This window comes from Mauremys mutica, chromosome 13 (assembly GCF_020497125.1).
Source record: "Mauremys mutica isolate MM-2020 ecotype Southern chromosome 13, ASM2049712v1, whole genome shotgun sequence".
Taxonomy (NCBI): Eukaryota; Metazoa; Chordata; order Testudines; family Geoemydidae; genus Mauremys; species Mauremys mutica.
The window spans coordinates 57,745,715-57,771,267 of record NC_059084.1 but is presented as its reverse complement, the minus strand read 5'-3'; the positions used below and the strand labels follow the sequence as shown (position 1 = coordinate 57,771,267).

The 25,553-nt window shown below is 45.9% G+C and overlaps 2 protein-coding genes across 2 annotated transcripts; both read right to left on the bottom strand.

Annotated features, from left to right (window-relative positions):
* Positions 1 to 4,490: 4,490 nt before the first annotated feature.
* LOC123347837 (olfactory receptor 12-like) lies at positions 4,491 to 5,432 on the bottom strand. The gene has a single exon (XM_044985026.1). The coding sequence runs from the start codon at positions 5,430 to 5,432 to the stop codon at positions 4,491 to 4,493; it is 942 nt and encodes a 313-aa protein (XP_044840961.1).
* Positions 5,433 to 23,800: 18,368 nt separating this feature from the next.
* Positions 23,801 to 24,736, bottom strand: LOC123348241 (olfactory receptor 10A4-like). The gene has a single exon (XM_044985730.1). It carries the CDS (start codon positions 24,734 to 24,736, stop codon positions 23,801 to 23,803), a length of 936 nt encoding a protein of 311 aa, XP_044841665.1.
* Positions 24,737 to 25,553: the final 817 nt, after the last annotated feature.

The following is a 25,553-nucleotide window of genomic DNA, read 5'->3' as shown; positions in this document are numbered from 1 at the left end:
TCAGAATAATCAGTAATAAATTATTTCCATAGAAAAGTAATGATTAATATGTAATCATTTAATAATAATAATAATTATTATTATTATCATCATCATCATCATCATGCAAATGTCTACAAAACAAAGGCTGAAGGGACCTATTATTGCTCTCTCTAAATACATCAGAGGGATAAACACCAGAGAGGGAGAGAAGTTATTTAAGGGTCAAAATTGGCACAAGAACAATTGGATATAAACTGGCCATTAATAAGTTTAGGCTTCAAATTAGATGAAGGTTTCTAACCATGAGAGGAGTGAAGTTCTGGAACAGCCTTCCATGGGGAGCTGTGGAGACAAAAAACCTAACTTCCTTTATGGCTGATCTTGATAAATTTATGAAGGGGGTGGTAAAATGAGACTACCTACAATGACATATGGAAGGGGTAACCAAAATTACTGACCCTCTTGAGCCTCACATGACCATCTTCAGAAGTTCCAGATCTGGGACACACCCGCTGGGACTCAGGGATTCAGCCCATGGGAGGCACCTGCCAGTGTGAAGAGGGGGTCTTGGGGCATATCTGCCACGACTCAGGGTTTCAACAGGAATGGGGCTGAAGCCCTGAGTCCCGTCAGATGCGCCCCAAGACCCCCTCTCCACAGTGGGCAGAAGCCCCTAGCTCAGGACCCTGCTGCAAGGCAGAGATCCCAAGCTCACCCCAGCAGTCTGGCAGGTAGAGAAGGGGGTGGGGAGGCGCATGGCTCCACGAGCCACACTTTACCTGTAAAATAGCCGCATGCAGCTCACTAGTCACAGTTTGGCCTCACCTGACATATGACCCATCCATGACTGGTATTAGCAAATATCCTCAACAGCCAGAGATGGGACACTATGTGGGGTGGGCTCCATTTCACACAGAAATATGGAAAGGGGCTTTTCATGGAACATTTCCGTTTTCTGCACTGAGAAACCAAATACCCCAAAATGGAAACATTTGTAGTCAGACATCCTTCTGCAGCACCTCACAGGAGCTTCTCCAACTTCTCACAGTCTAAGGGTACGTCTACACTACGGGATTATTCCGAATTTACATAAACAGGTTTAACAAAACAGATTGTATAAAATCGAGTGTGCGCGGCCACACTAAACACATTAAATCGGTGGTGTGCGTCCACGGTCCGAGGCTAGCGTCGATTTCTGGAGCATTGCACTGTGGGTAGCTATTCCGTAGCTATCCCATAGTTCCCGCAGCCTCCCCCGCCCCTTTGAATTTCCGGGTTGAGATCCCAGTGCCTGATGCGGCAAAAATCATTGTCGCGGGTGGTTCTGGGTAAATGTCGTCAGTCACTCCTTCCGCTGGGAAAGCAACGGCAGACAAGCATTTCATGCCTTTTTTTCCCTGGATTGCCCTGGAAGATGCCATAGCATGGCAATCATGGAGCCTGTTTCGCCTTTTGTGACTGTCACCGTATGTGTACTAGATGCCGCTCTACGGTTTAAACGCGTAGTGTAGACCAGGCTTAACTGAGAGTATTAACCCCGGGGATCTGTCTCTTTCTGTCTGACCTTGGGAAGATCTGCTTTGTTTACTGGAGCAGGGACTTGGACCTGATTGTCCTAACTGCTAAAGGACTGCCCTAACAACCGAGCTGCAGAGTCATTCTCCTTCTTTTCTAGCCCAAAGAATTAAGTATTTCATGCAAAGTGGGTTGTTCTCTTCTCAGATCAGAAGATAGCCCAATTCTGCAGGCTTTTTAGAGGATAAAATCCCCTTGATCTCAGATGAGATTTAGGTGGACTATGGGTCGCTGTATCAGACTCACTGTGATCATCCATTTACCATGGAAATACCAGATGTTAATTATTGAATATAATTCTTGGATAAATATGGTTAATAAGTCTCAGAATGTACCATTTTTTAAAATAAATATCAAATTATAAATGGCTATGAATTCTATTTTCAGAATGTGAATGACAGCCTCTCTTCATTGCTGTGTGGCAAAATCAAAACACTTTCTTTCTTTCTTTCTTTCTTTCTTTCTTTCTTTCTTTCTTTCTTTCTTTCTTTCTCACCACTCCTGCAAAATATTTACAGCCCTAGAGTGGAACTCCTCCTCTTATACAGGGACAGATTTTAAGGGTATTTTACATTCCAATGGGAGCTGAATATCTTTAAAATCTGTCCTTACTCATTTGAGTAGTCTTACTGAGCCAGATTTATTTAGACAGCTAGTGGGATTCTCAACAGAATCTTGGTACCTAACATTCATTGTAATCATTGGGTGTTAGGTGCCTATGGCATCCAACTGCCAATTTTGGGGCCTAAATCTCATCCAGTGGTATTCACAAAATCCTTGCTCGGCTGCTACTGAATCTGGTAGCTGCCTGAACTAACTGGTCACCTAAGTTTTTGCAGTAAAAGCTCCCTGGTTGCTTATGTTTCTGCCTCTGGGCATGTGCACTACCGCTTCCCTCTGGACATCCAGACACTGAAGCCCCAGAGTGATTCATGAACCAGGGGAATAGGGGTCTAAACCACCTGGCCTGGCCTTCACTTTCACTATTGTGCATTCAGTCTATGTCCATCAGATAGATAGATAGATAGATAGATAGATAGATAGATAGATAAGGCCTCAGATGGAGCATTATGTGCAGTTCTATGTCCCACATTTCAGGAAGGAGGTGGACAAATTAGAGAAAGTCCAGAGGAGAGCAACAGAAAAAAATTAAAGGTCTAGAAAATATGACCTATGAGGGAAGATTGAAAAAAAAATTGGGTTTGTTTAGTCTAGAGAAGACTGAGGGGTGGGGGGGCATGATAACTCTTTTCAAGTATGTAGAAGGTTGTTACAAGGAAGAGAGAGAAAAACAATATTTTTATTAACCTCTGATGATAGGACAAGAAGCAACGGGCTTAAAAGGGAGGTTTAGGTTGGACATTAGGAAAAACAAACTTCCTGTCAGGGTATTTAAGCACTGGAACAAATTGCCTAGGAATCTCTATCACTGGAGATTTTAAAGAACAGGCTAGACAAACATCTGTCAGGAATAGTCTAGCTATTAAATAGTCCTGCTTTGAGTGCAGGGAACTGAACTGGATGACCTACCGATGTCCCTTCCAGTCCTATATTCTACGATTCTATAATAGATGCTTTACCAGATGAAGAGACTCCAGTGTGCAAAATGATTTTTCTGCTTCTGTATGTTCTACAGGAGGTACGCTGTGGTTGTGTAACTTGAACAGAGTGGGACAGAAAGAACCAGAATTGTATAAACCAGCAAATGGCTACTGAAGTCAATGACTCAATGGAGGTATAATGATCTACACCAGTGTGATAGCTGGCCCCACTGACTGCAACAGGGTTGAAATGATTTACACCAGCTTGGTATCTGGCCCCATTGACTTCAGTGGAGCCATGTCTGCTTCACACCAACTGGGGTTTCAATGAGTTGAGTTCAATGGATCTTTGGCAATTGACACTAGCTGGGGATCTGGGCTTTTGAAGTTGAACTGGGCCTCTTAAGGAGAGACATTTTGTGGATTTTCTCACTTAAGCATCATAATCTATTCTATCCAACTTGATTTGATGAAGTTCTGCTGAGGTGCTTTCCAAAATCCCTCTTTAGGTGCCTAAACATCTTTGAAAATATGTCCCTAAGTGACTTGGGAGCCTAAGTCCCATAGTTTATTTCTCTGAGACTTTTACATTAGCATCCATAGAAAGGAGTACATGCAGTCTGACAATGTTCAGAGGAAAAGATAAACAACCATGCAAAGTAGAATTGCGAAGCTGGTTTTCATCATGTAGGGTTGACTGTCAGCTGCCCCTACCAGTGCATCTCCAGGGTTCAAAGTTATTGAATTAGCAATGACTATAGATTCCACTTATATTCAGGTTCCCATTTTACCAGCCGCTGCACAGACATGCAACCAGAGAAAGTTTGTGCTCCCAAAAAACTCACCATGTAACCAGACAGAGCTGGAGAATGGAATTGTCAATATCCACATTTTACAGATGGGGACTTGAGAAACAGTTGGATTAAGGTTGGGTCTTTCAAAGCTGCCTAAGCATTTTGGATACTAAAATCCTAATAAAGTCAATGAGAATTGGGCATCCAAATCCATCAGCATTTCAGCCTCAGCAGATTGCCCAGAGTCACAGAAGGAGCTAGAAATAGATTTCAGATTTCCCAAGTTATAGTCCAGCATCTTCACCACAAAACTATCCATCCCCACAATTGAGAGAGCTCCTCTTCCAAGGAACATAGAGATGAGCCTCCGATTCATCACCCTTACATTTTGTCTGGGATTTTCAAAGGAGTCAAAGGGAGTTAGATGTTCAACTGAGTGCCTAATTCCCTTAGGCCATTGAAAGTCCCTGCCTTTGCCCATAATATTCACCAGCTGAGACCATTGTTCCATGGAAGAGCCTTGTTGGAATTCTGTTGTCTTTGGCACCCATTGTCATCCATCCCAAATATTTGTTCACTCTTCAATAGCCTTGATCCTTCAGGGAGCTGAGTGGAAAAAGCCTTTCTTTGTTAGTTGTTTTCTCAGGGCCCCTTTCACCTCCTTGTTCCTCAGGCTGTAGATGAAAGGGTTCAGCATGGGGATGACAATGGTGTAGAACACAGAGACCACTTTGCTTTGACCTGGGGAGGATATGGCCCCAGGCTGGGCATACATAAAGAAGATTGTTCCATAGAACAAACTTACAGTTACCAGGTGGGTGGCACAAGTGGAGAAGGCTCTGTGTCTTCCCTCAGCGGAGGGTATCCTCATGACAGTGGTGATGATGAAACCATAGGAAATAAGGATGACCAGGCCAGTGCTCACTATGATGAACCCGCACACGGCCAACATCGCCATTTCACTGGCAAAGGTGTCAGAGCAGGAGGCTTTCATCACTGCAGGGACATCACAGAAGAAGTGATCGATTTCCCCCGGCCCGCAGAAGGACAAGGTGAATGTAAAGCTTGTCTGGATGCTGCAGTTCAGGAAACCTGAGAGATAGGAGCCTGCCACCAGGCAAACACAAGTCCTCTTAGACATTGTGACTGGATAGCGCAGCGGGTTGCAGATGGCGGCAAAGCGGTCATAAGCCATCACAGCCAGGATGAATGTCTCGGTGGTCCCAAAGAGAGAGAAGAAGAACATTTGGGCAGCACAACCATTGTAGGAGATGGCTCTGTGCCCCGTTGAGAAGCACAGCAGGGCTTTGGGGGCAATGACGGAGGAGTAGCAGAGGTCCAGGAAGGACAGGTTCTTCAGGAAGAAGTACATGGGGGTGTGGAGCCTGGAGTCAGCGCTGATAATGGTGATCATGCCAACATTCCCCACCAGGGTGACAGTGTACAGAACCAGGAAGAGGACAGAGAGGAAGGCTTGCAGTTCGGGATGACCTCCGAACCCCATCAAGGTGAACTCAGCCACCGTTGTGTGGTTTTCCATGGCTCCTTTTGTATATGGAGGAAAGAAGAAATAACTTGTGGAGAATGTTGTTTCCTCAATGAGCTCCAATCACCATGCAGTGGACCGATCCATTGCAACTCTCGGCATGGGACAGAGAAGACAATACATAAGAATCATGCTTTCTTGCATCAGGTGTCATACTTCCTTATCATGAGCAAACATCCAAACATATAATGTATCATTGTAGAACTAGACTGGTCCTGCAAGTTGAAAGAAGGTAGAGAATTACTGAGAGAACTTCAGCAAGCCAGGAAAACTGTCATAAAAATGTAGATCTAAATAAATATATTACATTAAAATAGCTAGAAAAAAAAGAGAAAGGAGAGGAAATAGAGAAAGAGATTAGAAAGGGAAAATAGAGGAAAAAGATCGATCGATCGATAGATAGATAGATAGATAGATAGTAGGGCTATTGATTAATCACAGTTAACTCACGCTATTAACTAAAAAAAATAATCATGATTTAAAAAATTAATCATGATTAATTGCAGTTTTAATCGCACTGATAAACAATAGAATACCAATTGAAATTTATTAAATATTTTAGATGTTCTTCTACATTTTCAAATATATTGATTTCCATTACAACACAGAATACAACGTGTACAGCGCTCACTTTATATTGTTATTTTTATTACAATATTTGCACTGTAAATATGATAAACAAAAGAAACAGTATTTTTCAATTCACCTCATACAATACCATCATGTAATCATTTTATCATGAAAGTGCACCTTACAAATGTAGGTTTTTTTAGTTATGTAACTGCACTTAAAAATAAAAACAATGTAAAACTTTAGCGCCTACACTTCCACTCAGTCCTACTTCTTGTTCAGCCAATCACTAAGACAAACAAGTTTGCTTACATTTACAGGAGATAATGCTGCCAGCTTCTTATTTACAATGTCACCTGAAAGTGAGAACAGGCATTCACATGGCACTTTTGTAGCCAGCATTGCAAGGTATTTATGTGCCAGATATGCTAAACATTCATATGCCTCTTCATGCTTCAGCCACCATTCCAGAGGACATGCTTCCATGCTGGTGACAAAAAAATGTGCTAATTAAATTTGTGACTGAACTCCTAGGGGGCCAATAGTATGTCTCCTGCTCTGTTTTACATACATTTTGCCATATATTTCATATTATAGCAGTCTTGGATGATGACCCAGCATGTTGTTCGTTTTAAGAATGCTTTCACTGCAGATTCGACAAAACGGAAAAAAGGTACCAATGTGAGATTTCTAAAGATACATACAGCACTCAACCCAAGGTTTAAGAATCCAAAGTGCCTTGCCAAATTTGAGAGGGATGAGGTGTGGAGCATGCTTTCAGAAGTCTTAAAAGAGCAACACTTCAATGTGGAAACTACAGAACCTGAACCACCAAAAAAGAAAATCGACCTTCTGTTGGAGGCATCTGACTCAGATGATGAAAGTGAACATACATCGGTCTGCACTGCTTTAGATCATTATCAAGCAGAACTCCTCATTAGCATGGACGCATGTACTCTGGAATGGTGGTTGGAGCATGAAGGGACATATGAATCTCTAACACATCTGGCACGTAAATATCTTGAGACACTAGCTACAAATGGCACTATGTGAACACCTGTTCTCACTTTCAGGTGACATTGTAAATAAGAACCGGGCAGCGTTATCTCCTTTAAATGTAAATAAATTGTTTGTCTGAGTGACTGAACAAGAAGTAGGACTGAGTGAACTTGTAGGCTCTAAAGTTTTACTTTGTTTTATGTTTGAATAAAGTTATTTTTTCTACATAATCCCACATTTGCAAGCTCAACTTTCATGATAAATTGTATTACAGTACTTGTATGAGGTGAACTGAAAAATACTATTTATTTTTTTAATAGTACAAATATTTGTAATAAAAAATAAATATAAAGTGAGAACTGTACACTTTTTATTTTGTGTTGTAATTGAAAACAATATATGTGAAAATGTGGAAAACAGAAAATATTTAAACAAATGGTATTCCATAATTGTTTAACAGTGTAATTTTCATGTGATTAATCATGATTTATGCTTTTAATTGTGCAATTAATCAGGTTTAATTTTTTTAATCACTTGACAGCCCTGATAGATAGATAGATAGATAGATAGATAGATAGATAGATAGATAGATAGATAGATAGATAGATGTGAAAACTTAAGTATTAATTTTTTTGGCAAGTTAGGTGGGAATACATTCGATAACAACCAAACTCCTACATTTTTACAATAGCCATTCTCATGACAATTTCACCATTCATGGTGGCAGAATACCTCACAAGAGTTCAGCCCAAACCAATCCAAGCCAATTAGTCTTCTAGCTAGAAAAGGCTTTGCCCGATTGAGGTCCAAAGATCACTTCGCTGATCCTCACTTGAAAGCGGAGAAAAGGCGTCCAAATTTTACTTCTGCTGAGAGCAGTGTACATCAGGAACAGATGTTAAGTCACTTTCCTTAATGAACTACTAGAAGGTGCTTGGATACGGGATGAGAAGTGCAGTATAAAAACCTATTTAAAATAGAATAGAAGAGAATAGAATATGAAAATATGTATTGAACTCAATGGTTTTCTCCTCTCCCTGACCCTCATGTAAACCAAGAGTACCTCCATTAGAGTCAGCAAGACTGATTCTGCTCTCACTCGCTCCAATGTTATTTGACTATATCTCCATAATGGTCAACATATGGCTTTGCTGTAAAATTGGCTTAAAAGACAACAGAATCAGATCTCTTATGTCCTTACATCTAATCATCTGACACCACCACAGAGTCGATTTATCTCTCCTTCCCCCCGCCCATTATAAACTTATTTGTCTTCCCACCCAAGGACTAATATTTTGTCACTAAAAATAAAACAGTGTAGCTACTGGGAATTTGACACAGTCATGAATTACTTACTTTTCAGGTATATCCACCTCCACAGTGATTTACAGATAATCCATTGAGTTTATTTCATTCGGAAAAAAAGGTGGCTCTTCAGAAATATGCTAAATAAAAAAAACAAAATAACAAAATCCTGAGCTATGGAACATCCAGAAATCCTATGGCAGGAAAGCAAAGAATCTGTCTAACCATGGATGCCAGGGGCTATATGAATGCAATGAAGCAGAGGCATGAAGAATAACACTTCCCTCAAACTCATTCAAACGATTCAGTTACTTTCAGAAGTTTGATTAAAAAACTGATTGCCGTCCATAAAGATGCCCACCTACCACCAAAGGACAAGCCAGTCTCATGATCTCACTTGGAACATGCTGCCTTCACTCTGTTTACAAAGTTTAGATGCCTCCTTATATTTGTATACTTCATAGGAGACGGCTGTGTCTCTGTTGATACAAAAAAAAAAAAAAGGGAGAGAGAGCAGAAAGTTCTACCTTTTCTGATACTAAGTTTTTAATGAGACTGATTGCATCTGAAAACTTTTTAATTATGGTCTCAGTTCACTCTATAACTGGTATAGCCATTTTGATAATTCCAAAGAACTTTTCCTCCTAATGAAGCCCAATGTGAGTTATTTTTCCCCTTATGCCATTGCATTTAAAAGAGAAATGAAAAATCTATTTAATCTGTGGGGCATGTTTTAGATTTGGCCAAGTTTCTGTTTATGAACTGTTCTAATGTCTGTGCAGGAGATCAATTTACAATACATTTAAATGATGTTGTAATTATTATTATTATTATTATTATTGTTTAACATAACATCATTTAAATGTATTGTAAGTTGATTATTATTATTATTATTATTGTTTAACATAACATCATTTAAATGTATTGTAAGTTGATCTCCTGCACAGACATTATTATTATTATTATTATTATTATTATTATTATTTGTTATTTAATAGCAAGGAGGCCCAATTATGGGATAGGTGCTGTACAAACAAAGAACAAATTGTTGCTTTGTTTTGTTGTCTGGTTAAGTTGTTTAAATAAAATTTCTAAAAGCAAACTAACACTATTTTTAAAGGGCTTTAAGCAGTTAGAAGGCTATCATACGTCTTTTTACTTTTTTTTAATTGTAAAATTCCTTCTTCACATGAGGGTTCTGTATAATATTGTTATTCCCCATGAGCTAATTTCTTCATAAGTTACTTGCCTGTAATCTGTTTTTACATGGGTTTTCTTAAAATGCAAATTATGTGGACAAAAATTACTAAATTTTTTAATTTAAATTCTGTCACAGGGATGATAATTATTTAGTTATGGAAATTAAGTAAACTTAACAATTTCCCACTCTTGGCACTTCCTCAGGATGTAAAACTATGCATATATTATTTTAAACATTTATGATGATATAGCTTTTAAGTATTTTATTTCAATTTTCATTTTATTTCATTTTAATGCTGTGATTAAATATTATTTCACTGCAAAAGTTAACAAGAGTTTTGTGTGTATGTGTGTGTTTTTAAAGCAGGAGGGTATTTGGAGAAACATGCATCTTCATCACTATGCCATTTCTCTTATTCGTGTTGTTGCTCAATGTTCATGATGACACATGGCTTTGACCCTAACAGTCTGGTCAACTTGTGTGTGACTCACAACAACTTAGCAAGAGGCACTGAAATGTAATCAAGACAACCTACTTATATTGACAATAGGGTGACCAGATTTCCTGATTTTATAGGGACAGTCCCAATTTTTGGAGCTTTTTCTTACATAAGAACCTATTACCCCCCACCCCCATCCCGATTTTTCACACTTGCTGTCTGGTCACCCTAATTGGCAATCATTATTGTATTCTATTGACACAAAGATCAAAGATGTAAGATATTGTAGGAACTAACAGTATTATTTACATTGTCTTCACCTTAATTATCTATGCTATAATGAAATGTCTTGATTGTTTGAATGGCTCATTGCCTTATGTGAATAAACACAGCTAATTTACCTGGGTATGCACAGGAACCAGAAGATTAGCTTCAAAGTTACAGTATACACTGCCTGTTCTTCATCCGAGGAAAGTCCTGCTGTGAAGATTTCTTTCCAGAGGCTTATCATCTTGCTAGAAGACTATAAAGAAAAAATCCCAGGCCTGACCCTTTCTATTTCAGGTCTGCTTAAACTTTGACAGTGAAGATCTAAGCCACAAGATTGAGGTCTCGAGGTTTACTCTGGATTTACCCTGGAATTCTCATGGAAGAATTCAAACAAACTCTACACCAGGACTACTACCTTTTGGTCTATAACCTTTTACACTGATTCCAGAGAGACTTTTACAAATCAGCAGCCTCATCATCTCTGCTATGAAATTGACCTAAGGAGTTTTCATATATCTGTATGTGTATTGATCTATTAACCCACTGCAATTCTTTCTTCTTTTTCTTTTTACTATTAAAACCTTTAGTTTTAGTTCCTAAAGAGTTGACACCGAGGTGATTTTCGGGTAAGATCTCATATTGATCTGGGTATCAGTGTCTGGTCCTTTGGGACTGGTGCACCTAACATATGGTGAATCTATTTTCAATAACCACTCACTATATTAGACTTGGCTGTCTAGATGTGAATCAAGGGCTGAGGTGCTTAAAGGGGAGAGTATCTGGCTTCTTGGTAACCACAGTACTATTGCAGGAGATGTTTTGTTACTGTCTTGATGAATCTAATTATAGAATAAACCACCAGTTTGGGAGATTGTCTGCCCTATTCCTTGCAGTTTGCCCTGAACATAGCATCCTTAGGCATCCAAGTATCTGGTCACAGAAACACATTTTTCTTCTTCGAGTGACTGCTCCTATACATTCCAGTCAGGTGTGCGCGCCGCGCGTGCACGGCTCTTCGGAACATTTTTACCCTAGCAAGTCCGGCGGGCCGGCTGGGCGCCCCCTGGAGTGGCACCGCCATGGCGCCGGATATATACCCCAGCCAGCCCGTCTGCTCCTCAGTAACTTCTTACCGCCCGTGACGGCCAGTTGGAACAGTGGAGTGCTCCCTTTCCTCCACAGCCCTAGCGTTTCTCTACTCTTGAGTGTACATAGTAGTTTAATTTACTTAGTTGTTAGTTTAGCTGAATAAGTTTAGTTAGCTATAGTATAGAATAAGGGAATAAGGGGGGTTTACCCCTCTTCTTCCGCAACCAGTGCGGGCCCATGCCCAAGGCACCGGGGTTTAAGCCCTGTGCGACTTGCCAGCGGCACATGCCTGTCAGGGACCCGCACGACTCCTGCCTGCGCTGCCTCGGGGAAACCCACCGTCCAGATAAGTGTCCTATCTGCACGGCCTTTAAGCCTAAAACAAGAAAGGAGCGGGACAGTCGTTTGAAGCAGCTTCTTATGGAGGCAACGCTACAGCCTCCCGCACCGACCCGGCGGCGCCGAAGTCGTCATCGGCGCGCAGCGCACCGGCGGCCCCGAGCCGCTCTGGTGCCGAGGCTCCTCGACCTCCGCAACCGGCATCTGCGACCCGGCACCGTTCCCTCTCCCCAACGGGGAAACGTAAGCCGGCGAAGACGGCTTCGAAGCCGCATCCTCCGGGATCAATAGCCCAGCCACCACCGACGCCTCCGGTACCGGCTGTGGCGGTGCACAGACCATGCACGGTACCGTTGACTCCGGCGCTGCAAGGGCCGTTGAGTCCGGTACCACCCTGCTCCCCGGTGCCAACCGCGGTCGAGCTACAGCTCCCGTCCACGCCCGAGACGTTCTCAACAGCGAGAGAGCTCATCGAGCTCACAGAGGCACCGAGCCTCCGGCCCCCGGCACCGCCTGTGCGGGCTGTTAAGTCAGTGGGTAAGCCGGCTATGATGGGGTCTCCTTCCCCTGACGGACGGGATAGATGGCGCTCCAGGTCTCGGCCTCGATCCCGGTCCCGAAGACGGTCACCATCACGCCGCTCCAGGTCCCGGCACCGCTCACCATCGCGGTACCGTTCATCTTCTCGGCACCGGTCGCAGTCCCTGTACTGCTCAACATCGCGGTACCGGTCGCACTCCCGGAGACGCTCCCGGTCCCGGTCGCCAGCCCGTCGGCACCGCAGAAGGTCCGATTCCCGGCACCCTTCCCGGCACCCTGACTCCCGAAGCCGCTCCCGGCACCACCGGTCGAGATCCCGGTCGAGCTCCTGGCACCGGTCGAGCTCCCGGCACCGCGGCAGTCGATGGTCCCGCTCTCCATCTCGGCACCGCGACGACCGGCACCGATCCTCAGCACCGTACGGGGACAGATTGCCAGCATCGACGGCGCAGTCCGTGAGTGCCTCCGCCCCTCTGTGGCCGTCTCGTCACTCCTCGGTCGCTTCACGGGCAGACAGCTATGGCCATCTTCAGGCTGCCCCGCAAGGACAAGTCCACGGTGCGCAGCAGTGGGGCTTTTGGGTTCCCTTGGCCCAGTACGAAGCTCAAGGGCTCCCTTGCCCCTGGCGGACCCCAGCCTCCGAACGCAGGGCGCCGGAGGCCACAGTGAGCAGGCCGCCCCCATCACCACCAGGTGGGGCCCAGTCGCCTCCTGGTCCTGCGGAGCATCCGCGCTCCGAGACACCTGCCCACCCCATAGAGGAACCGCCTTCGGAGGCCGTGGTCCAAGGTCGGTCCTCGTCATCCTCGCCAGATGAGGCGGTGGCTGGGGCGTCTACGGCGGACCCTCCACCTATTGACTTGAGGGCCCACCAAGACCTTCTTCGACGGATGGCGAAGGCTATCGACCTCCCCGTGGCGGAGGTGGCTGAAGATGATGACCCAGTGACTAATGTAATTGGGGCTGAGGCCCCAGTGCGGGTGGCCTTACCATTCATCCGCACCATTCAAAAGAACGCCACTACCATCTGGCAGTCACCGGCGTCCTTCCCTCCCACCGCTCGCGGTGTAGAAAGGAAGTACTCCGTCCCCCCCACGGGGTACGAGTATTTGTATACCCATCCTGCACCAGACTCACTCATGGTCCAGTCGGTCAATGACAGGGAGAGGCATGGCCAGCCGGCTCCAGCGCCAAAATCCAAGGAAGCTAGGCGCATGGATCTGTTGGGCCGAAAGGTCTACTCAGTGGGGAGTCTCCAGCTCAGGATCACCAACCAGATGGCCCTCCTCGCCCGATACACCTTCGACATCATGGTGTTCCTGGCGAAATTCTCGGAGCTGATCCCGACAGCCTCACGCCAGGAATTCTCGGCCCTCCTGGAAGAGGGCAAGAAATCCTCCAGGTCCTCCATCCAGGCCGCTCTGGACTCGGCGGACTCGGGAGCCAGAACCCTGGCATCAGGAGTGACCATGAGGCACATCTCCTGGCTGCAGTCCTCCACCCTGCCACCGGAGGTGCAGTACACTTTACAAGACCTCCCCTTCGACACTCAGGGTCTGTTTTCGGAAAAGACGGATTCCAGAATTCAGACCCTCAAGGACGGTTGAATTGCCATTCGCACTCTGGGTATGCACACACCGGCTACCCAGCGAAGGTCGTTCCGGCAGCAACCCTACCGGCCCTTTAATCAGCCCAGGTCGCGACCCTATAATAGCCAGCGACCCGGCCTGAATCGCCGTAGACCATCGGGCAACAGGCGCAACCAGACCCAGGCGCCTTCCAAGGCCCCTCAAGGGCCCAAACAGGCCTTTTGATGGGACGCCCGAGGACGGCCCATCAGACTCTGTACCGGATCCTTCCCGATTATTTTACAACCGCCTTTCCCACTTCCTTCCGGCGTGGTCCCAAATAACAACGGACAACTGGGTGCTTCATACAATCCAGTCTGGTTACCACCTTCAATTTGTTTCGCCCCCTCCTTCCCACCCGCCTTCCCGGTCCCTCTTCAGGGACCCCTCTCACGAGCAATTCCTCCTATGGAAGGTCGAGACTCTGTTGATCTTGGGTGCCATAGAGGAGGTGCCTCATGACATGCGGGGCAGGGGTTTCTATTCCCGATATTTTCTCATCCCCAAGGCGAAGGGAGGTCTACGTCCTATACTGGACCTCCGGGAGCTCAGCAGGTACCTGCTCAAGCTCAAGTTTCGCATGGTCACCCTGGGGACCATCATTCCCTCCCTGGATCCGGGAGACTGGTTTGCCGCCCTCGATATGAAGGACGCGTACTTCCATATCGTGATTTACCCTCCCCATCGACGCTACCTGCGGTTCCTAGTCAACAACACGCACTACCAGTTTGCAGTGCTGCCATTCGGCCTGTCCACCGTGCCAAGGGTCTTTACCAAGTGCATGGCAGTGGTTGCCACAGCCCTCCACCGTCGTCACATACACGTATACCCGTATCTCGACGACTGGCTGGTTCACGGGACATCCCGACAACTGGTAAAGGACCAGATGTCAGAGATACTATGCCTATTTCGGTTCCTCGGCCTCCTCATCAATGCCGAGAAGTCTACCCTAGCTCCATCGCAGCGGGTGGAGTTCATCGGAGCGGTCCTTGACTCCAGTTTGGCCAGGGCCTGCCTCCCTCGATCTCGGCACCAGACGATGGTCTCCATCATCCAGGACCTTCTCACCTTTCCCACGACAACGGTTCGGTCCTGCCTGCACCTCCTGGGCCACATGGCGTCCTGTACGTTCATCACCGCGTACACGAGGCTTCGCCTTCGCCCCTTTCAATCTTGGCTGGCGTCGGTATACCGCCCACATTGCGACTCAATAGACATGGTAGTCACCGTCACAAAACCGACACTCGCTTCGCTCAGCTGGTGGCTGAACCCAGAGGTCGTGTGTGCAGGAGTCCCGTTCCACCCTCCTCGCCCATCTGTCACCCTGACGACAGATGCCTCGGCGTTGGGATGGGGGGCTCACCTGGGCGACCTTCACACCCAGGGTCTCTGGTCGCCCCAAGAGCTCGCTCTCCACATCAACGTCCAGGAGCTGTGATCGATCCGTTTGGCGTGTCACACCTTCCGCGCCTGTCTGCAAGGCCGCTGCGTGGCAGTCTTCACGGACAACACGACGGCAATGTTCTACATGAACAAGCAGGGCGGAGCCCGCTCCTCCCTCCTCTGCACGGAAGCGATGCTCCTGTGGGTCTTCTGCGTGACCCACTCGATTCACCTGGAAGCGTCATTTCTTCCAGGAGTGCAGAACATGCTGGCCGACCATCTCAGCAGGTCGTTTCTCGCCCACGAGTGGTCCCTTCGTCCAGATGTGGTACACACGATTTTCCAAAGGTGGGGATTTCCCCAGATAGACCTGTTCGCCTCCAAAGAGAACAGGAAGTGCCACCAGTTCTGCTCCTACCAGGGTCGCTCTCCGGGCTCCCTGTTGGATGCATTCCTTTACTCATGGACGGATCACCTCCTCTACGCCTTCCCTCCATTCCCACTCATACACCGAGTGCTACTGAAGCTTCGGAGGGACAGGGCCCATGTCATACTCATCGCTCCGGCCTGGCCGAGGCAGCACTGGTACACCCTGCTGCTTGAGCTCTCCATTCGGGATCCCATTCCCCTTCCATTATGGCCGGACCTCATCAGGCAGGACTTCGGCAGACTCCGCCATCCGGACCTACAGTCCCTCCATCTTACAGCTTGGTACCTGCGTGGCTGACCCACGCAGAGAGGGACTGTTCGGCAGCAGTACAGCAAGTCCTGCTTGAAAGCAGAAAGCCTTCCACTCGCTCCACCTATCTCGCGAAATGGAAGTGCTTTGCGCTCTGGTGCGACCAGCGCGGCCTTAATCCCTTCCTAGTCCCCATCTCTACAATCCTGGACTACCTCTGGTACCTTAAGGAACAAGGACTCGCGGTCTCCTCCTTGAAGGTGCACCTGGCAGCCGTGTCCGCCTTTCGTCCATCCATAGAAGGTCGATCCATCTTCTCGAACCAGATGGTTTCCCGCTTCCTTAAGGGCCTGGACCGGTTGTACCCGCCGATACGACGTCCTACCCCGGCCTGGGATTTGAACCTGGTTCTGGCCAGGCTTATGGGAGCCCCCTTTGAGCCCTTGGCCACGTGCTTCCTGCTCTACCTCTCGTGGAAGACGGCTTTCCTCGTTGCTATAATGTCGGCAAGACGGGTGTCTGAGCTCCGTGCCCTCACAGTTGGCCCTCCGTATACTGTCTTCCACGCAGACAAGGTGCAGCTGCGACCACACCCAGCCTTCCTCCCTAAGGTGGTGTCGGCCTTCCACCTCAACCAGGAGATCTTCCTTCCGGTCTTCTTCCCGAAGCCACATGCCTCCCCTCGGGAGCAACAGCTTCACACCCTGGACGTTCGCAGGGCTCTCACCTTTTATATCGAGCGGACGAAGCCCTTCCGGCGTTCGACCCAGCTCTTCGTAGCAGTTGCCGATCGCATGAAAGGCGAGCCGGTCTCCTCTCAAAGGATTTCCTCCTGGGTAACGGCATGTATCCGGACATGCTACGAGCTTGCTCGCGTGCCTGCAGGCCGCCTCACTGCTCACTCAACGAGAGTGCAGGCCTCGTCTGCCGCCTTCCTGGCCCATATTCCTATCCAGGACATCTGTAGAGCGGCCACCTGGTCTTCTGTCCACACCTTCGCTTCCCACTACATGTTGGTGCAGCAATCCAGAGACGATGCAGCCTTCGGCTCAGCAGTCTTACACTCTGCCACGTCTCACTCCGACCCCATCGCCTAGGTAAGGCTTGGGAATCACCTGACTGGAATGCATAGGAGCAATCACTCGAAGAAGAAAAGAAGGATACTCTTCGAGATGTAGTTGTTGTTCTTCGAGATGTGTTGCTCCTATCCATTCCAGACCCGCCCTCCTTCCCCACTGTCGGAGTAGCCGGCAAGAAGGAACTGAGGAGCGGACGGGCTGGCTGGGGTATATATCCGGCGCCATGGCGGCGCCACCCCAGGGGGTGCCCAGCCGGCCCGCCTGAGTTGCTAGGGTAAAAATGTTCCGAAGAGCCGTGCACGCGCGGTGCGCACACCTGACTGGAATGGATAGGAGAAACACATCTCGAAGAACAACAGTTACTACGGTGAGTAACCGTCTTGTAAATAAGGTTTATCTGTAGCCACCTTGCCACCTGTTTCAGAGGGGTAGCCATGTTAGTCTGTATCAGCAAAAACAACGAGGAGTCCTTGTGGCACCTTAGAGACTAAAACATTTATTTGGGCATAAGCTTTAATGGGCTAGAACCCACTTCATCAGATGCATGAAGTGGAAAGTACAGGAGCAGGTAAAAATACATGAAAAGATGTGAATTGCCTTACCAAGTGTGAGGTCGGTCTAATGAGACAATTCAATTGACCTGTGTTTTATATAAAATTCTAGACTGAGGATTTTTATATTATACCCAGGCATCTATTAGCAAATCTCCCCAATGGCCAGACATGGGGCGCCAGATGGGGAGGGCTCTGAGTTATTTAAGTTAAGGACAAATATTGGCAAAAGAAGAAATGGATATAAACTGGACATTAATAAGTGTAGATAAAAGTGTAGATAAATTAGATGAAAGTTTCTAACCATTAAAGGAATGAAGCTGTGGAACACTTTTCCCAGGGGAGCAGTGGAGACAAAAAAACTAACTTGTTTTTAGACTGACCGTGACAAATTTATGGAGGGGATGGTAAAATGAGATCACCTACAATGACACACGGCCCATCCATGACTGGTATTAGCAAAGATCCCCAACAGCCGGTGAAGGGACACTAGACAGGGAAGGCGCTGAGTTACTACAGAGAATTATTTTCCAGTTGTCTGGCTGGTGGGTCTGGCCCATGTGCTCAGGGTCTAACTGATTGCCAGATTTGGGGTGGGGAAGGAATTTTCCCCAGGTCAGTTTGACAGAGACCCTATGGTGGGAGGTTTACTTTCCTCTGCAACATGGGGCATAGGGTCATGTATTGGCTTGAACTAGAGTAAATGGTGGATTCTCTGTAACTTGAAGTCTTTGAATTAATATTTGAGGATGTCAGTAACTCAGCCAGAGGTTATGGGCCTACTAAAGGAGTAGGTGGGTGAGGTTCTGGGTGTGTGCAGTGTGCAGGAGGTCAGACTAGATGATCATGATGTTCCTGTCTGGAGTTAAAGTCTATGGGTCTGGAGGCCCAGTCATAAATCAGGGAGTCAATGTGCAAACACATAACAAAGGGACAGTCCTTTCCCCAAAGACCATATAGTATAAGGGTAAGATATAAGACAGGAGAATACAATGAAGAGACAGAAGGAGCAAAACAAAACTGAGACAGTGCAGGTCAGCATGGAAAGCCTGGGCACAGCACACCAGCTACTTAACTATCATCAGATACAGCTGGTCAAGAATTTCCCACCCAAACTGTTTTGCACACAGAAATGTGAAAAGGGGCTTTTCATGAAGCATTTCCAATTTTTTGCACTGAGAAACCAAACACCCCAAAACTGAAACACTTGGAATCAGATGTCCTTTTGCAGCACCTCACAACAGTTGTAGCCCACCATCTCACATTCTGAGTGTGTTAACTCCTGGGCAATGGCTCTCTCTATCTGACCTGATGAAGTTGTTCCACCTTGTAAAGATCAATTAACTATTTACTGGAGCAGGGACTTGGCCCTGTTGTCCTGTCCCCTAACATTCAGGGTAAAGAGTCTCATTAACTATTTCATGCAAAGTAGGAATAGCTTCAAAAGGGGAGACTGAAAAAGCCCTGAACCAACATTGCATGTAGGCCCTTGATAAGGGCAGCTTACTGACTAGGAAACAGCCTAAGTCCAAGTCCTCACTTCTCTCAGGTACAATAGGGGTTAGAACTCTGTTCTCCCACATCCCAAATGAGTGCTGTAACCATTTGGTTATAGGATGCATTTTGGGACAGTCATCTGGTGACCTCAAGCCACACGTATGGATCAGGGTCTACAAACAAGATAGGTGGGGGAATACCTAGTTTGGACTCTCCCTAGGACTGAGGAATCTCTGGGTATACCCGCTGGTTGAAATCCAGGCACTAGCTAAGCAGGGATCTAAATTTTCGATGTAGGCACCCAAAAGGGCAGTTAAGTGCCTAAATCCCTTGGTGGATTGAGCTCCCAGTGGGGTTTTAAGACGTATCTAAGGGCATGTCTACACTGCATCTGGGAGCGAGCTTCCCAGCCTTGGTCCAGAGACTCAGGCTAGCAGGTTGCGTGCTAAAAATAGCAGTGTAGGCATTGTGGCGTGGGCTGGAGCTCGTGCTGTGAAGCCTAATGGCAGAGCATTTGTTACATAGACATGTTTAGTGTCCTAGTGTGACCCACACTACCATAAGTGTGTGCACCCTTCCACAATGTAGCTTGCAGTGTAGACATGAACTGAGTGAGTTAGGCAGCTAACTCCCATTGCCTTTCCTTGGGAGCTAGATGTCTAACCTGATTAGGATATTATTTTTTTGTCAGTTACTAATGGAGAGGTAGGTTTGCCACTAGACAATGCTGATATAATTAGCATTTACTGACTCTGTTTTTAGAATTTCAACCCATAGACTGGTAGGACTGTGAAGTCTGAATTCCATGCTCAGTCCTGGAGGACTTTCCAGCCACAGAGTCCATTGAGTTTATTAACAAAACGAGATAGGATTTTAGGTGAATTCAAGTATCAGAGATAAAGTTAGAAAGGATTACAAGCAAAGAAAAGTGAAAACAAACATCTAAAAGTCTAAAACTTAATCTAGCAAGGTACAGCCTCAATTCAAGATGACTTTCCTCATTCACAGTCTTCCAGCAAGATGGTGTCTTACACCCCCATGCCCCAGCAAAGATCTCTTCCAGAAGCCCCAAAGTTCTGGTTCCTTTGTCTTTGTGAAAGAGATAACTTGGGGGGTAATCTGCCCCTTTCTTTTATAGTCCATTGAATCTTTGAAACAGAGTCTTCTGAAGGTTACCCGTCAAAGTAAAGTTTATTCAAGTTGTGAGGGGTGAAATGGAGTCTAGTGACCAAGGAAGGTCCATGTTGTGACCCCCCGCATACACACACACATGCTGCCATTTGCTAAAATGCAAATTGTTCTGTTTCCAGCAATCTCTGCCCCTCGTTAGCTTGATGATCGTGTTTATTGCCTATACGTAAACTGAGGAAAACCTGCATTCTTTTGTTTAGGAATAACTTGTTTGCCAACTCCCCGACCATGCCTGCATCAAACGCTCTTTATCCACAATTCCAGCATATATCCATAACTCTTAATACAAACTGAGTCTATGCATCATGCAAGAAGATTAATGAGCAGTGAGTTATTAGTGTTCAAATGATAGCTGACAGGGCACATTTTGTACAAAGATTGTTACAAAAGTGTGTAGGGTGTGAACACCTGGGTGCTTTGGGTCATCAACTGCAATTTTCAAAATTTCCTGACAAAAGTTTAGTCAAAACATTTTATGGTGGGGTTTTTTTTTGTTTATTTCAACAAATCAGCATTTTCCAGTAAAAGAAACTTTCATCACACAGATCCTGACTAGCTTTGGCCTATACTTTTCTATCAAATTTGAATTGCACGTAACAACGGTATGAGATGATGTAAAGTTTACACAAATGTGTAACACCAGCCACATGATCTCAACAGGCTTACTCACATGAGTGACTTATTCATGGGCATCAGCTTTCTAGGCTCAGGACATAAAAGATGACTACCAAAGCTGAGTCAAACATCTCAGATCAGGTATTTAACTGCTTAACAGAGCTTTAGAATGACCAAGGGTGAGAATATGAAAGTTACTGCACATGTCAGGCATGGTAACACAACCTCTTCTTTTACACAGCCAGAATTATAAAGAATTCTCACTAAAATGAACAAGAGAGTTTTACCTTCTTAGGATGCAAAGACACAACAGAGCAAGACCTATTACTGCACAATGCCAGTGGCACATTCTTCTGCACTACACGCTCTGGCCTCCTCCCTGCTTTGACCTCCTTTGGAAAACACTTGGATGTCTTTAGAAGAACTTTCCATCAGTCTCTCCCCACTTGCCTATGCGCTGGTAGCCAGTCACCTCCAGCGAAGTGACAGAGTAGAGGACATTGGTTAGATTGCTGCTCACTCATTTTCCAAAGGACTTTGTTAGCAAAGTTAGAAACTGACTCTGGATGCTACCAGGGGACTTGGTCTCATTAGCTGCATCCGAACAGCATCAGAAATAGTTCCCTGAACTTTTATATTTATTCTGGCCAAATCGAGCAGTTAGTGGAAACTTCTCACTGCCCCACAACCAGCCCTGACCCCCATGCTCCAATAACTGCATGGTGGGTCTGACATTCTAAGGTTTAAACACTGTGTAGGCTGCACGTGATGGTTTCTTATAGTTGTACAGGATTGGAAATCTCCTGTCTGTCTTGTGGTGAGCAGCAGGGGCTGTCACTTCAAGGTCATTGCAGGGCAGGTAACACACTGTGTTCATGCTGGCCTAGAGATTTTATGGTCATGATTCAGAAAGACACTTAAAAATGTGTTGAACCTTTAGCATGTAAATACTACCACGGACTTCAATTAGACTAATCATATATTAAACATAGGCACATATTTACAGTCTGTGGTGAAACAGGATTTCTTTCTTTCTTTCTTTCTTTCTTTCTTTCTTTCTTTCTTTCTTTCCAATTATCATCTGGATTGAATGCACATGCTCTGCTCTCTGTGTAAGGAAAAAGTATCAGGAGCTCCTAATTTCACAACTGTCCTTTATCTCTGTGTTTGGAAAAAATGAATCTTACTGTTCAGAGGCTCTCAACATTTGAAGGTAGTGCTTACCATCCATATCACAATGTTTTGACTCAGAGCTAGAATTGTGTGAAAAATGTCTTCAGCCCCACACCCCACCCTCCCAAAAATTTTTGACATTTATTCCATGTTTTTTCTAGAAGAAGATGTTGAGTGGTTTTTGTTCTTTTTGGTTTTGTCAGAAACATATACACAAAAACACACAAACTTGGAAAGAAAAAATATTCCCTTTCCCTGTTGAACACCCCTCCCCAGGGTGGCTTTCAAACTTTCAGCTTATGTATCTCAGGGAATGTCTAGTTCTAGTTTATGGCAAGCTGAAGTGTAAATCTACCACACATGCCCCTGCTGAATACTAAGTGCACATGTGGAGTTTGCTGTCAGGCACTAAAAGTTCACTAGGGTGCTTTAATCTACTCATAAGAACATAAGAACCACCATACTGGGTCAGACCAAAGGTCCATCTAGCCCAGTATCCTGTTTTCCAATGGTGGCCAATGTCAGTGAATGAACAGAACAGGGCAAATATCAAGTGATCCATCCCCTATTGCCCATTCCCAGCTTCTGGCAAACAGCAGCTAGGGACACTTCAGATTATGGTTTTGCATCGCTGCCCATCCTGGCTGCTTCCTGCAGCTCCCATTGGCCGTGAGTGGAGAACCGTAGCCACTGGGAGCTGCGGGGGGTTGTGCCTGCAGACAGTCAACATCAGCAAAATGTCTCGCAGCTCACAATTATATTATCCTGATGGGCCGCATGCAGCCCACAGGCCGCAGGTTACCCACCACTGGTCTACATCATACTTTGTCCTGCCTCAGTCCAGGACACTGGACTAGATGACCTATCGAGGTCCCTTCCAGTCCTACATTTATATGATTCTATGATAACCTCTCCTTTAAAAGGAAAAGGGAAAAAGATGGGAGTAGAGAAAAGGTAAAGAAAAGAAGAGAAGAAAAAAAAGGAAAGAAAGAAAATAATGGAAAAGATAGAAAAAGGGGAGAAAGAGAGAAATGAAAAAAAGAAAAAAGAGAAATAAAAAAGAAGAGAGAAAAAAAGGATAAGAAGGTTGAGAGAAAAGAAAATAATTGTCTCTGAGTGGTCCAGGTGTCAGACCGCGAGCGTTCACCAGTGTGGGGTGGAGTCCTGTGATTGTCCCACTCCCAGTACCATGGGTATCAACCAGGATTGCTCAGGCGATCCAACTGGACTCATTACCAGCACATGATCTCTCGGGGAGCTGTGTCCAGTGGTGAATACAGTGATCCAAAACAGCCTTCTTAAAACAAAGTATTATTTGACTTGAAGAGTAGGAGCATGACATAGGAGAGGATTAAAACAACAAAAGGCCTACCTTTTATCTTACCTAAACGCGGAGCCCCTCGGCAGCTAAGCTTCCTTGAGGTCTGGAGGGGAGTTTCTCCTTCTAAACCTTCTCACCAAACCAGCCTCTCCTCTATTCAGAGACAGTGTCTCTTTAAATACCCTCAGACTTTTGATCTTCCTCCCTTTGTAAGGGAAGGATTCAGCCCTGGGAAAGCTGGCCTGGAAGGCCTACCATGGGCGGGCAGAGGTAGCATATCACAGTTAATTGTCCTTGGTGTTTGCTGAGGATCTCTTATCTTGGCTGTTGTGCTTCTTCCTGGGTAGTTCCTGGCCACTGAGCTCTTCTATTAGCCAAATATGTGAATACAAATAACATCTTTACAATATACAAACATACAGAATTCATAGGTTGCTACAGGCAGCTCCAAATCCACCACAAGAACATTTGAAAAACAATATTTTTACAGGTTTCAAATAAATATTTTTCTGACTATCACTCTTCTCAGGGCTTCCTTTACCTCTTTATTCCTCAAGCTGTAGATCAAAGGGTTCAGCATTGGGGACACCACTGTGTAGAACAGGGAAAGCAGTTTGTCAATGTGGAGCGAGTAGCTGGATTTGGGCCTCAAATACGTCATGATACCAGACCCGTAGAACAAGGTCACCACAATGAGGTGGGAAGAGCAGGTGGAGAAGGTTTTGCTCCTGCCTGTATCTGACGGTATGTTGAGGATAGCATAGAGGATACGGACATAGGACACAAGGATGAGTAGGAAGGGGACCATGATGAAGAGGACACAGATGGTGTAAATAGAAATTTCATTCCTGTAGGTGTCTGTGCAAGCCAGCTTTAGCAGTGGGGGCAGGTCGCAGAAGAAATGGTTGAGACTATTGGGCCCACAAAAGGGCAGAATGAATATGAAAGTTGTCTGCCCTAATGCCACCAGCAGACCAATGAGCCAAGACACAGCCGAGAGCTGGAGACACACACTTCTGCTCATCATGGCCCTGTAGTGCAGAGGGTGGCAGATAGCCACGTAACGGTCATATGCCATGGCGGCCAGCAGGCAGCACTCTGTGATCCCCAAGAAGGTGAAGAAATACATCTGCGTGGCACAGCCCAGGAAGGAAATACTTTTGTCTTTGGAAAGGAAGTTCACAAGCATCTTGGGGATGGTGGACGAGGTGTAGCCGATTTCCAGAAAGGACAAGTTCCGGAGGAAAAAATACAAGGGGAAGTGAAGGGCAGGGTCCACCACTGTGATCGTGATGATGACGACATTGCCCACCAAGGTGATGAGGTACAACACCAGCACCAAGAAGAAAAGGGAGACCTGCACCTCCAAGAATTCAGAGAAAGACACGAAGAGGAACTGTGTCACAACTGAATGGTTCCTATTATCCATGTCCCCCTGTTGTTTTCCATCTGCAGAGATAATAAAATCATTCATTACTGGTTAGCTGGGAGGATCCACTAGTATATACATATATAGCCCATGACAAACATTTTCAATAGTGGCCACTGGTCCTGGGTGCCCCCATTTTTGGATGCCCAACATAAGACCCCTTTTGGTTGATGTTCAGTGGGACTAAAACACACAGCTCCTATTGACTGGGCTTAGAAAATCAGGCTCAAGGGGCTAGATACACAAAGGGACTTAGACACCCAATTGTCCCAAAATTAGACCCCAGTGGGATTCACAATCCCCCCCCCTCCTGAACCGTATAGGCCTCTGAACTCACTCGACACCTAAGTTTTTGCAATAACATCTCCCTAGGCTCCTCTGTTTCTTCCTCTGAGCATGCCCACTCTAGGTACCACCTAGTTCACCTGCAAGGCCTGATCCATCAGCATGCTCAGAGCTCACCTAACTCCATAAGAAACAGCTGGGAATGGATAGTGGGGTGGGGGAAAAGACCTCCCTCCTCGCTTTCAGCCCAGTGGTTAGGGTGCTCACCTGGAATATAGCAGACTTTGGGTTATTTATTTATTTGTTAATTATTTAGCCACAGTGAAACAGCTTCAATAGGAGAGACCGGAGGAGCCCCATGTCAGGATAGCCCATAGCCCAAGGGTTGGGACACAAACCTGAAAGTGAGCAGATCCTTTTGCAAGGGGGCTAAGGGGGAACTTGAGCCAGGGTCGCCTGCACTCCAGGTGAGTGCCCTAAATACTGGTCTCACAGTTATGAGCAAGGCCCTCCTCCTGCAAAAATGGTGCAG

Bases quoted from the DNA above. Each gene is read 5' to 3' on its own strand.
- LOC123347837 (XM_044985026.1), bottom strand. From the start codon at position 5,432: ATGGAAAACCACACAACGGTGGCTGAGTTCACCTTGATGGGGTTCGGA.
- LOC123348241 (XM_044985730.1), bottom strand. From the start codon at position 24,736: ATGGATAATAGGAACCATTCAGTTGTGACACAGTTCCTCTTCGTGTCT.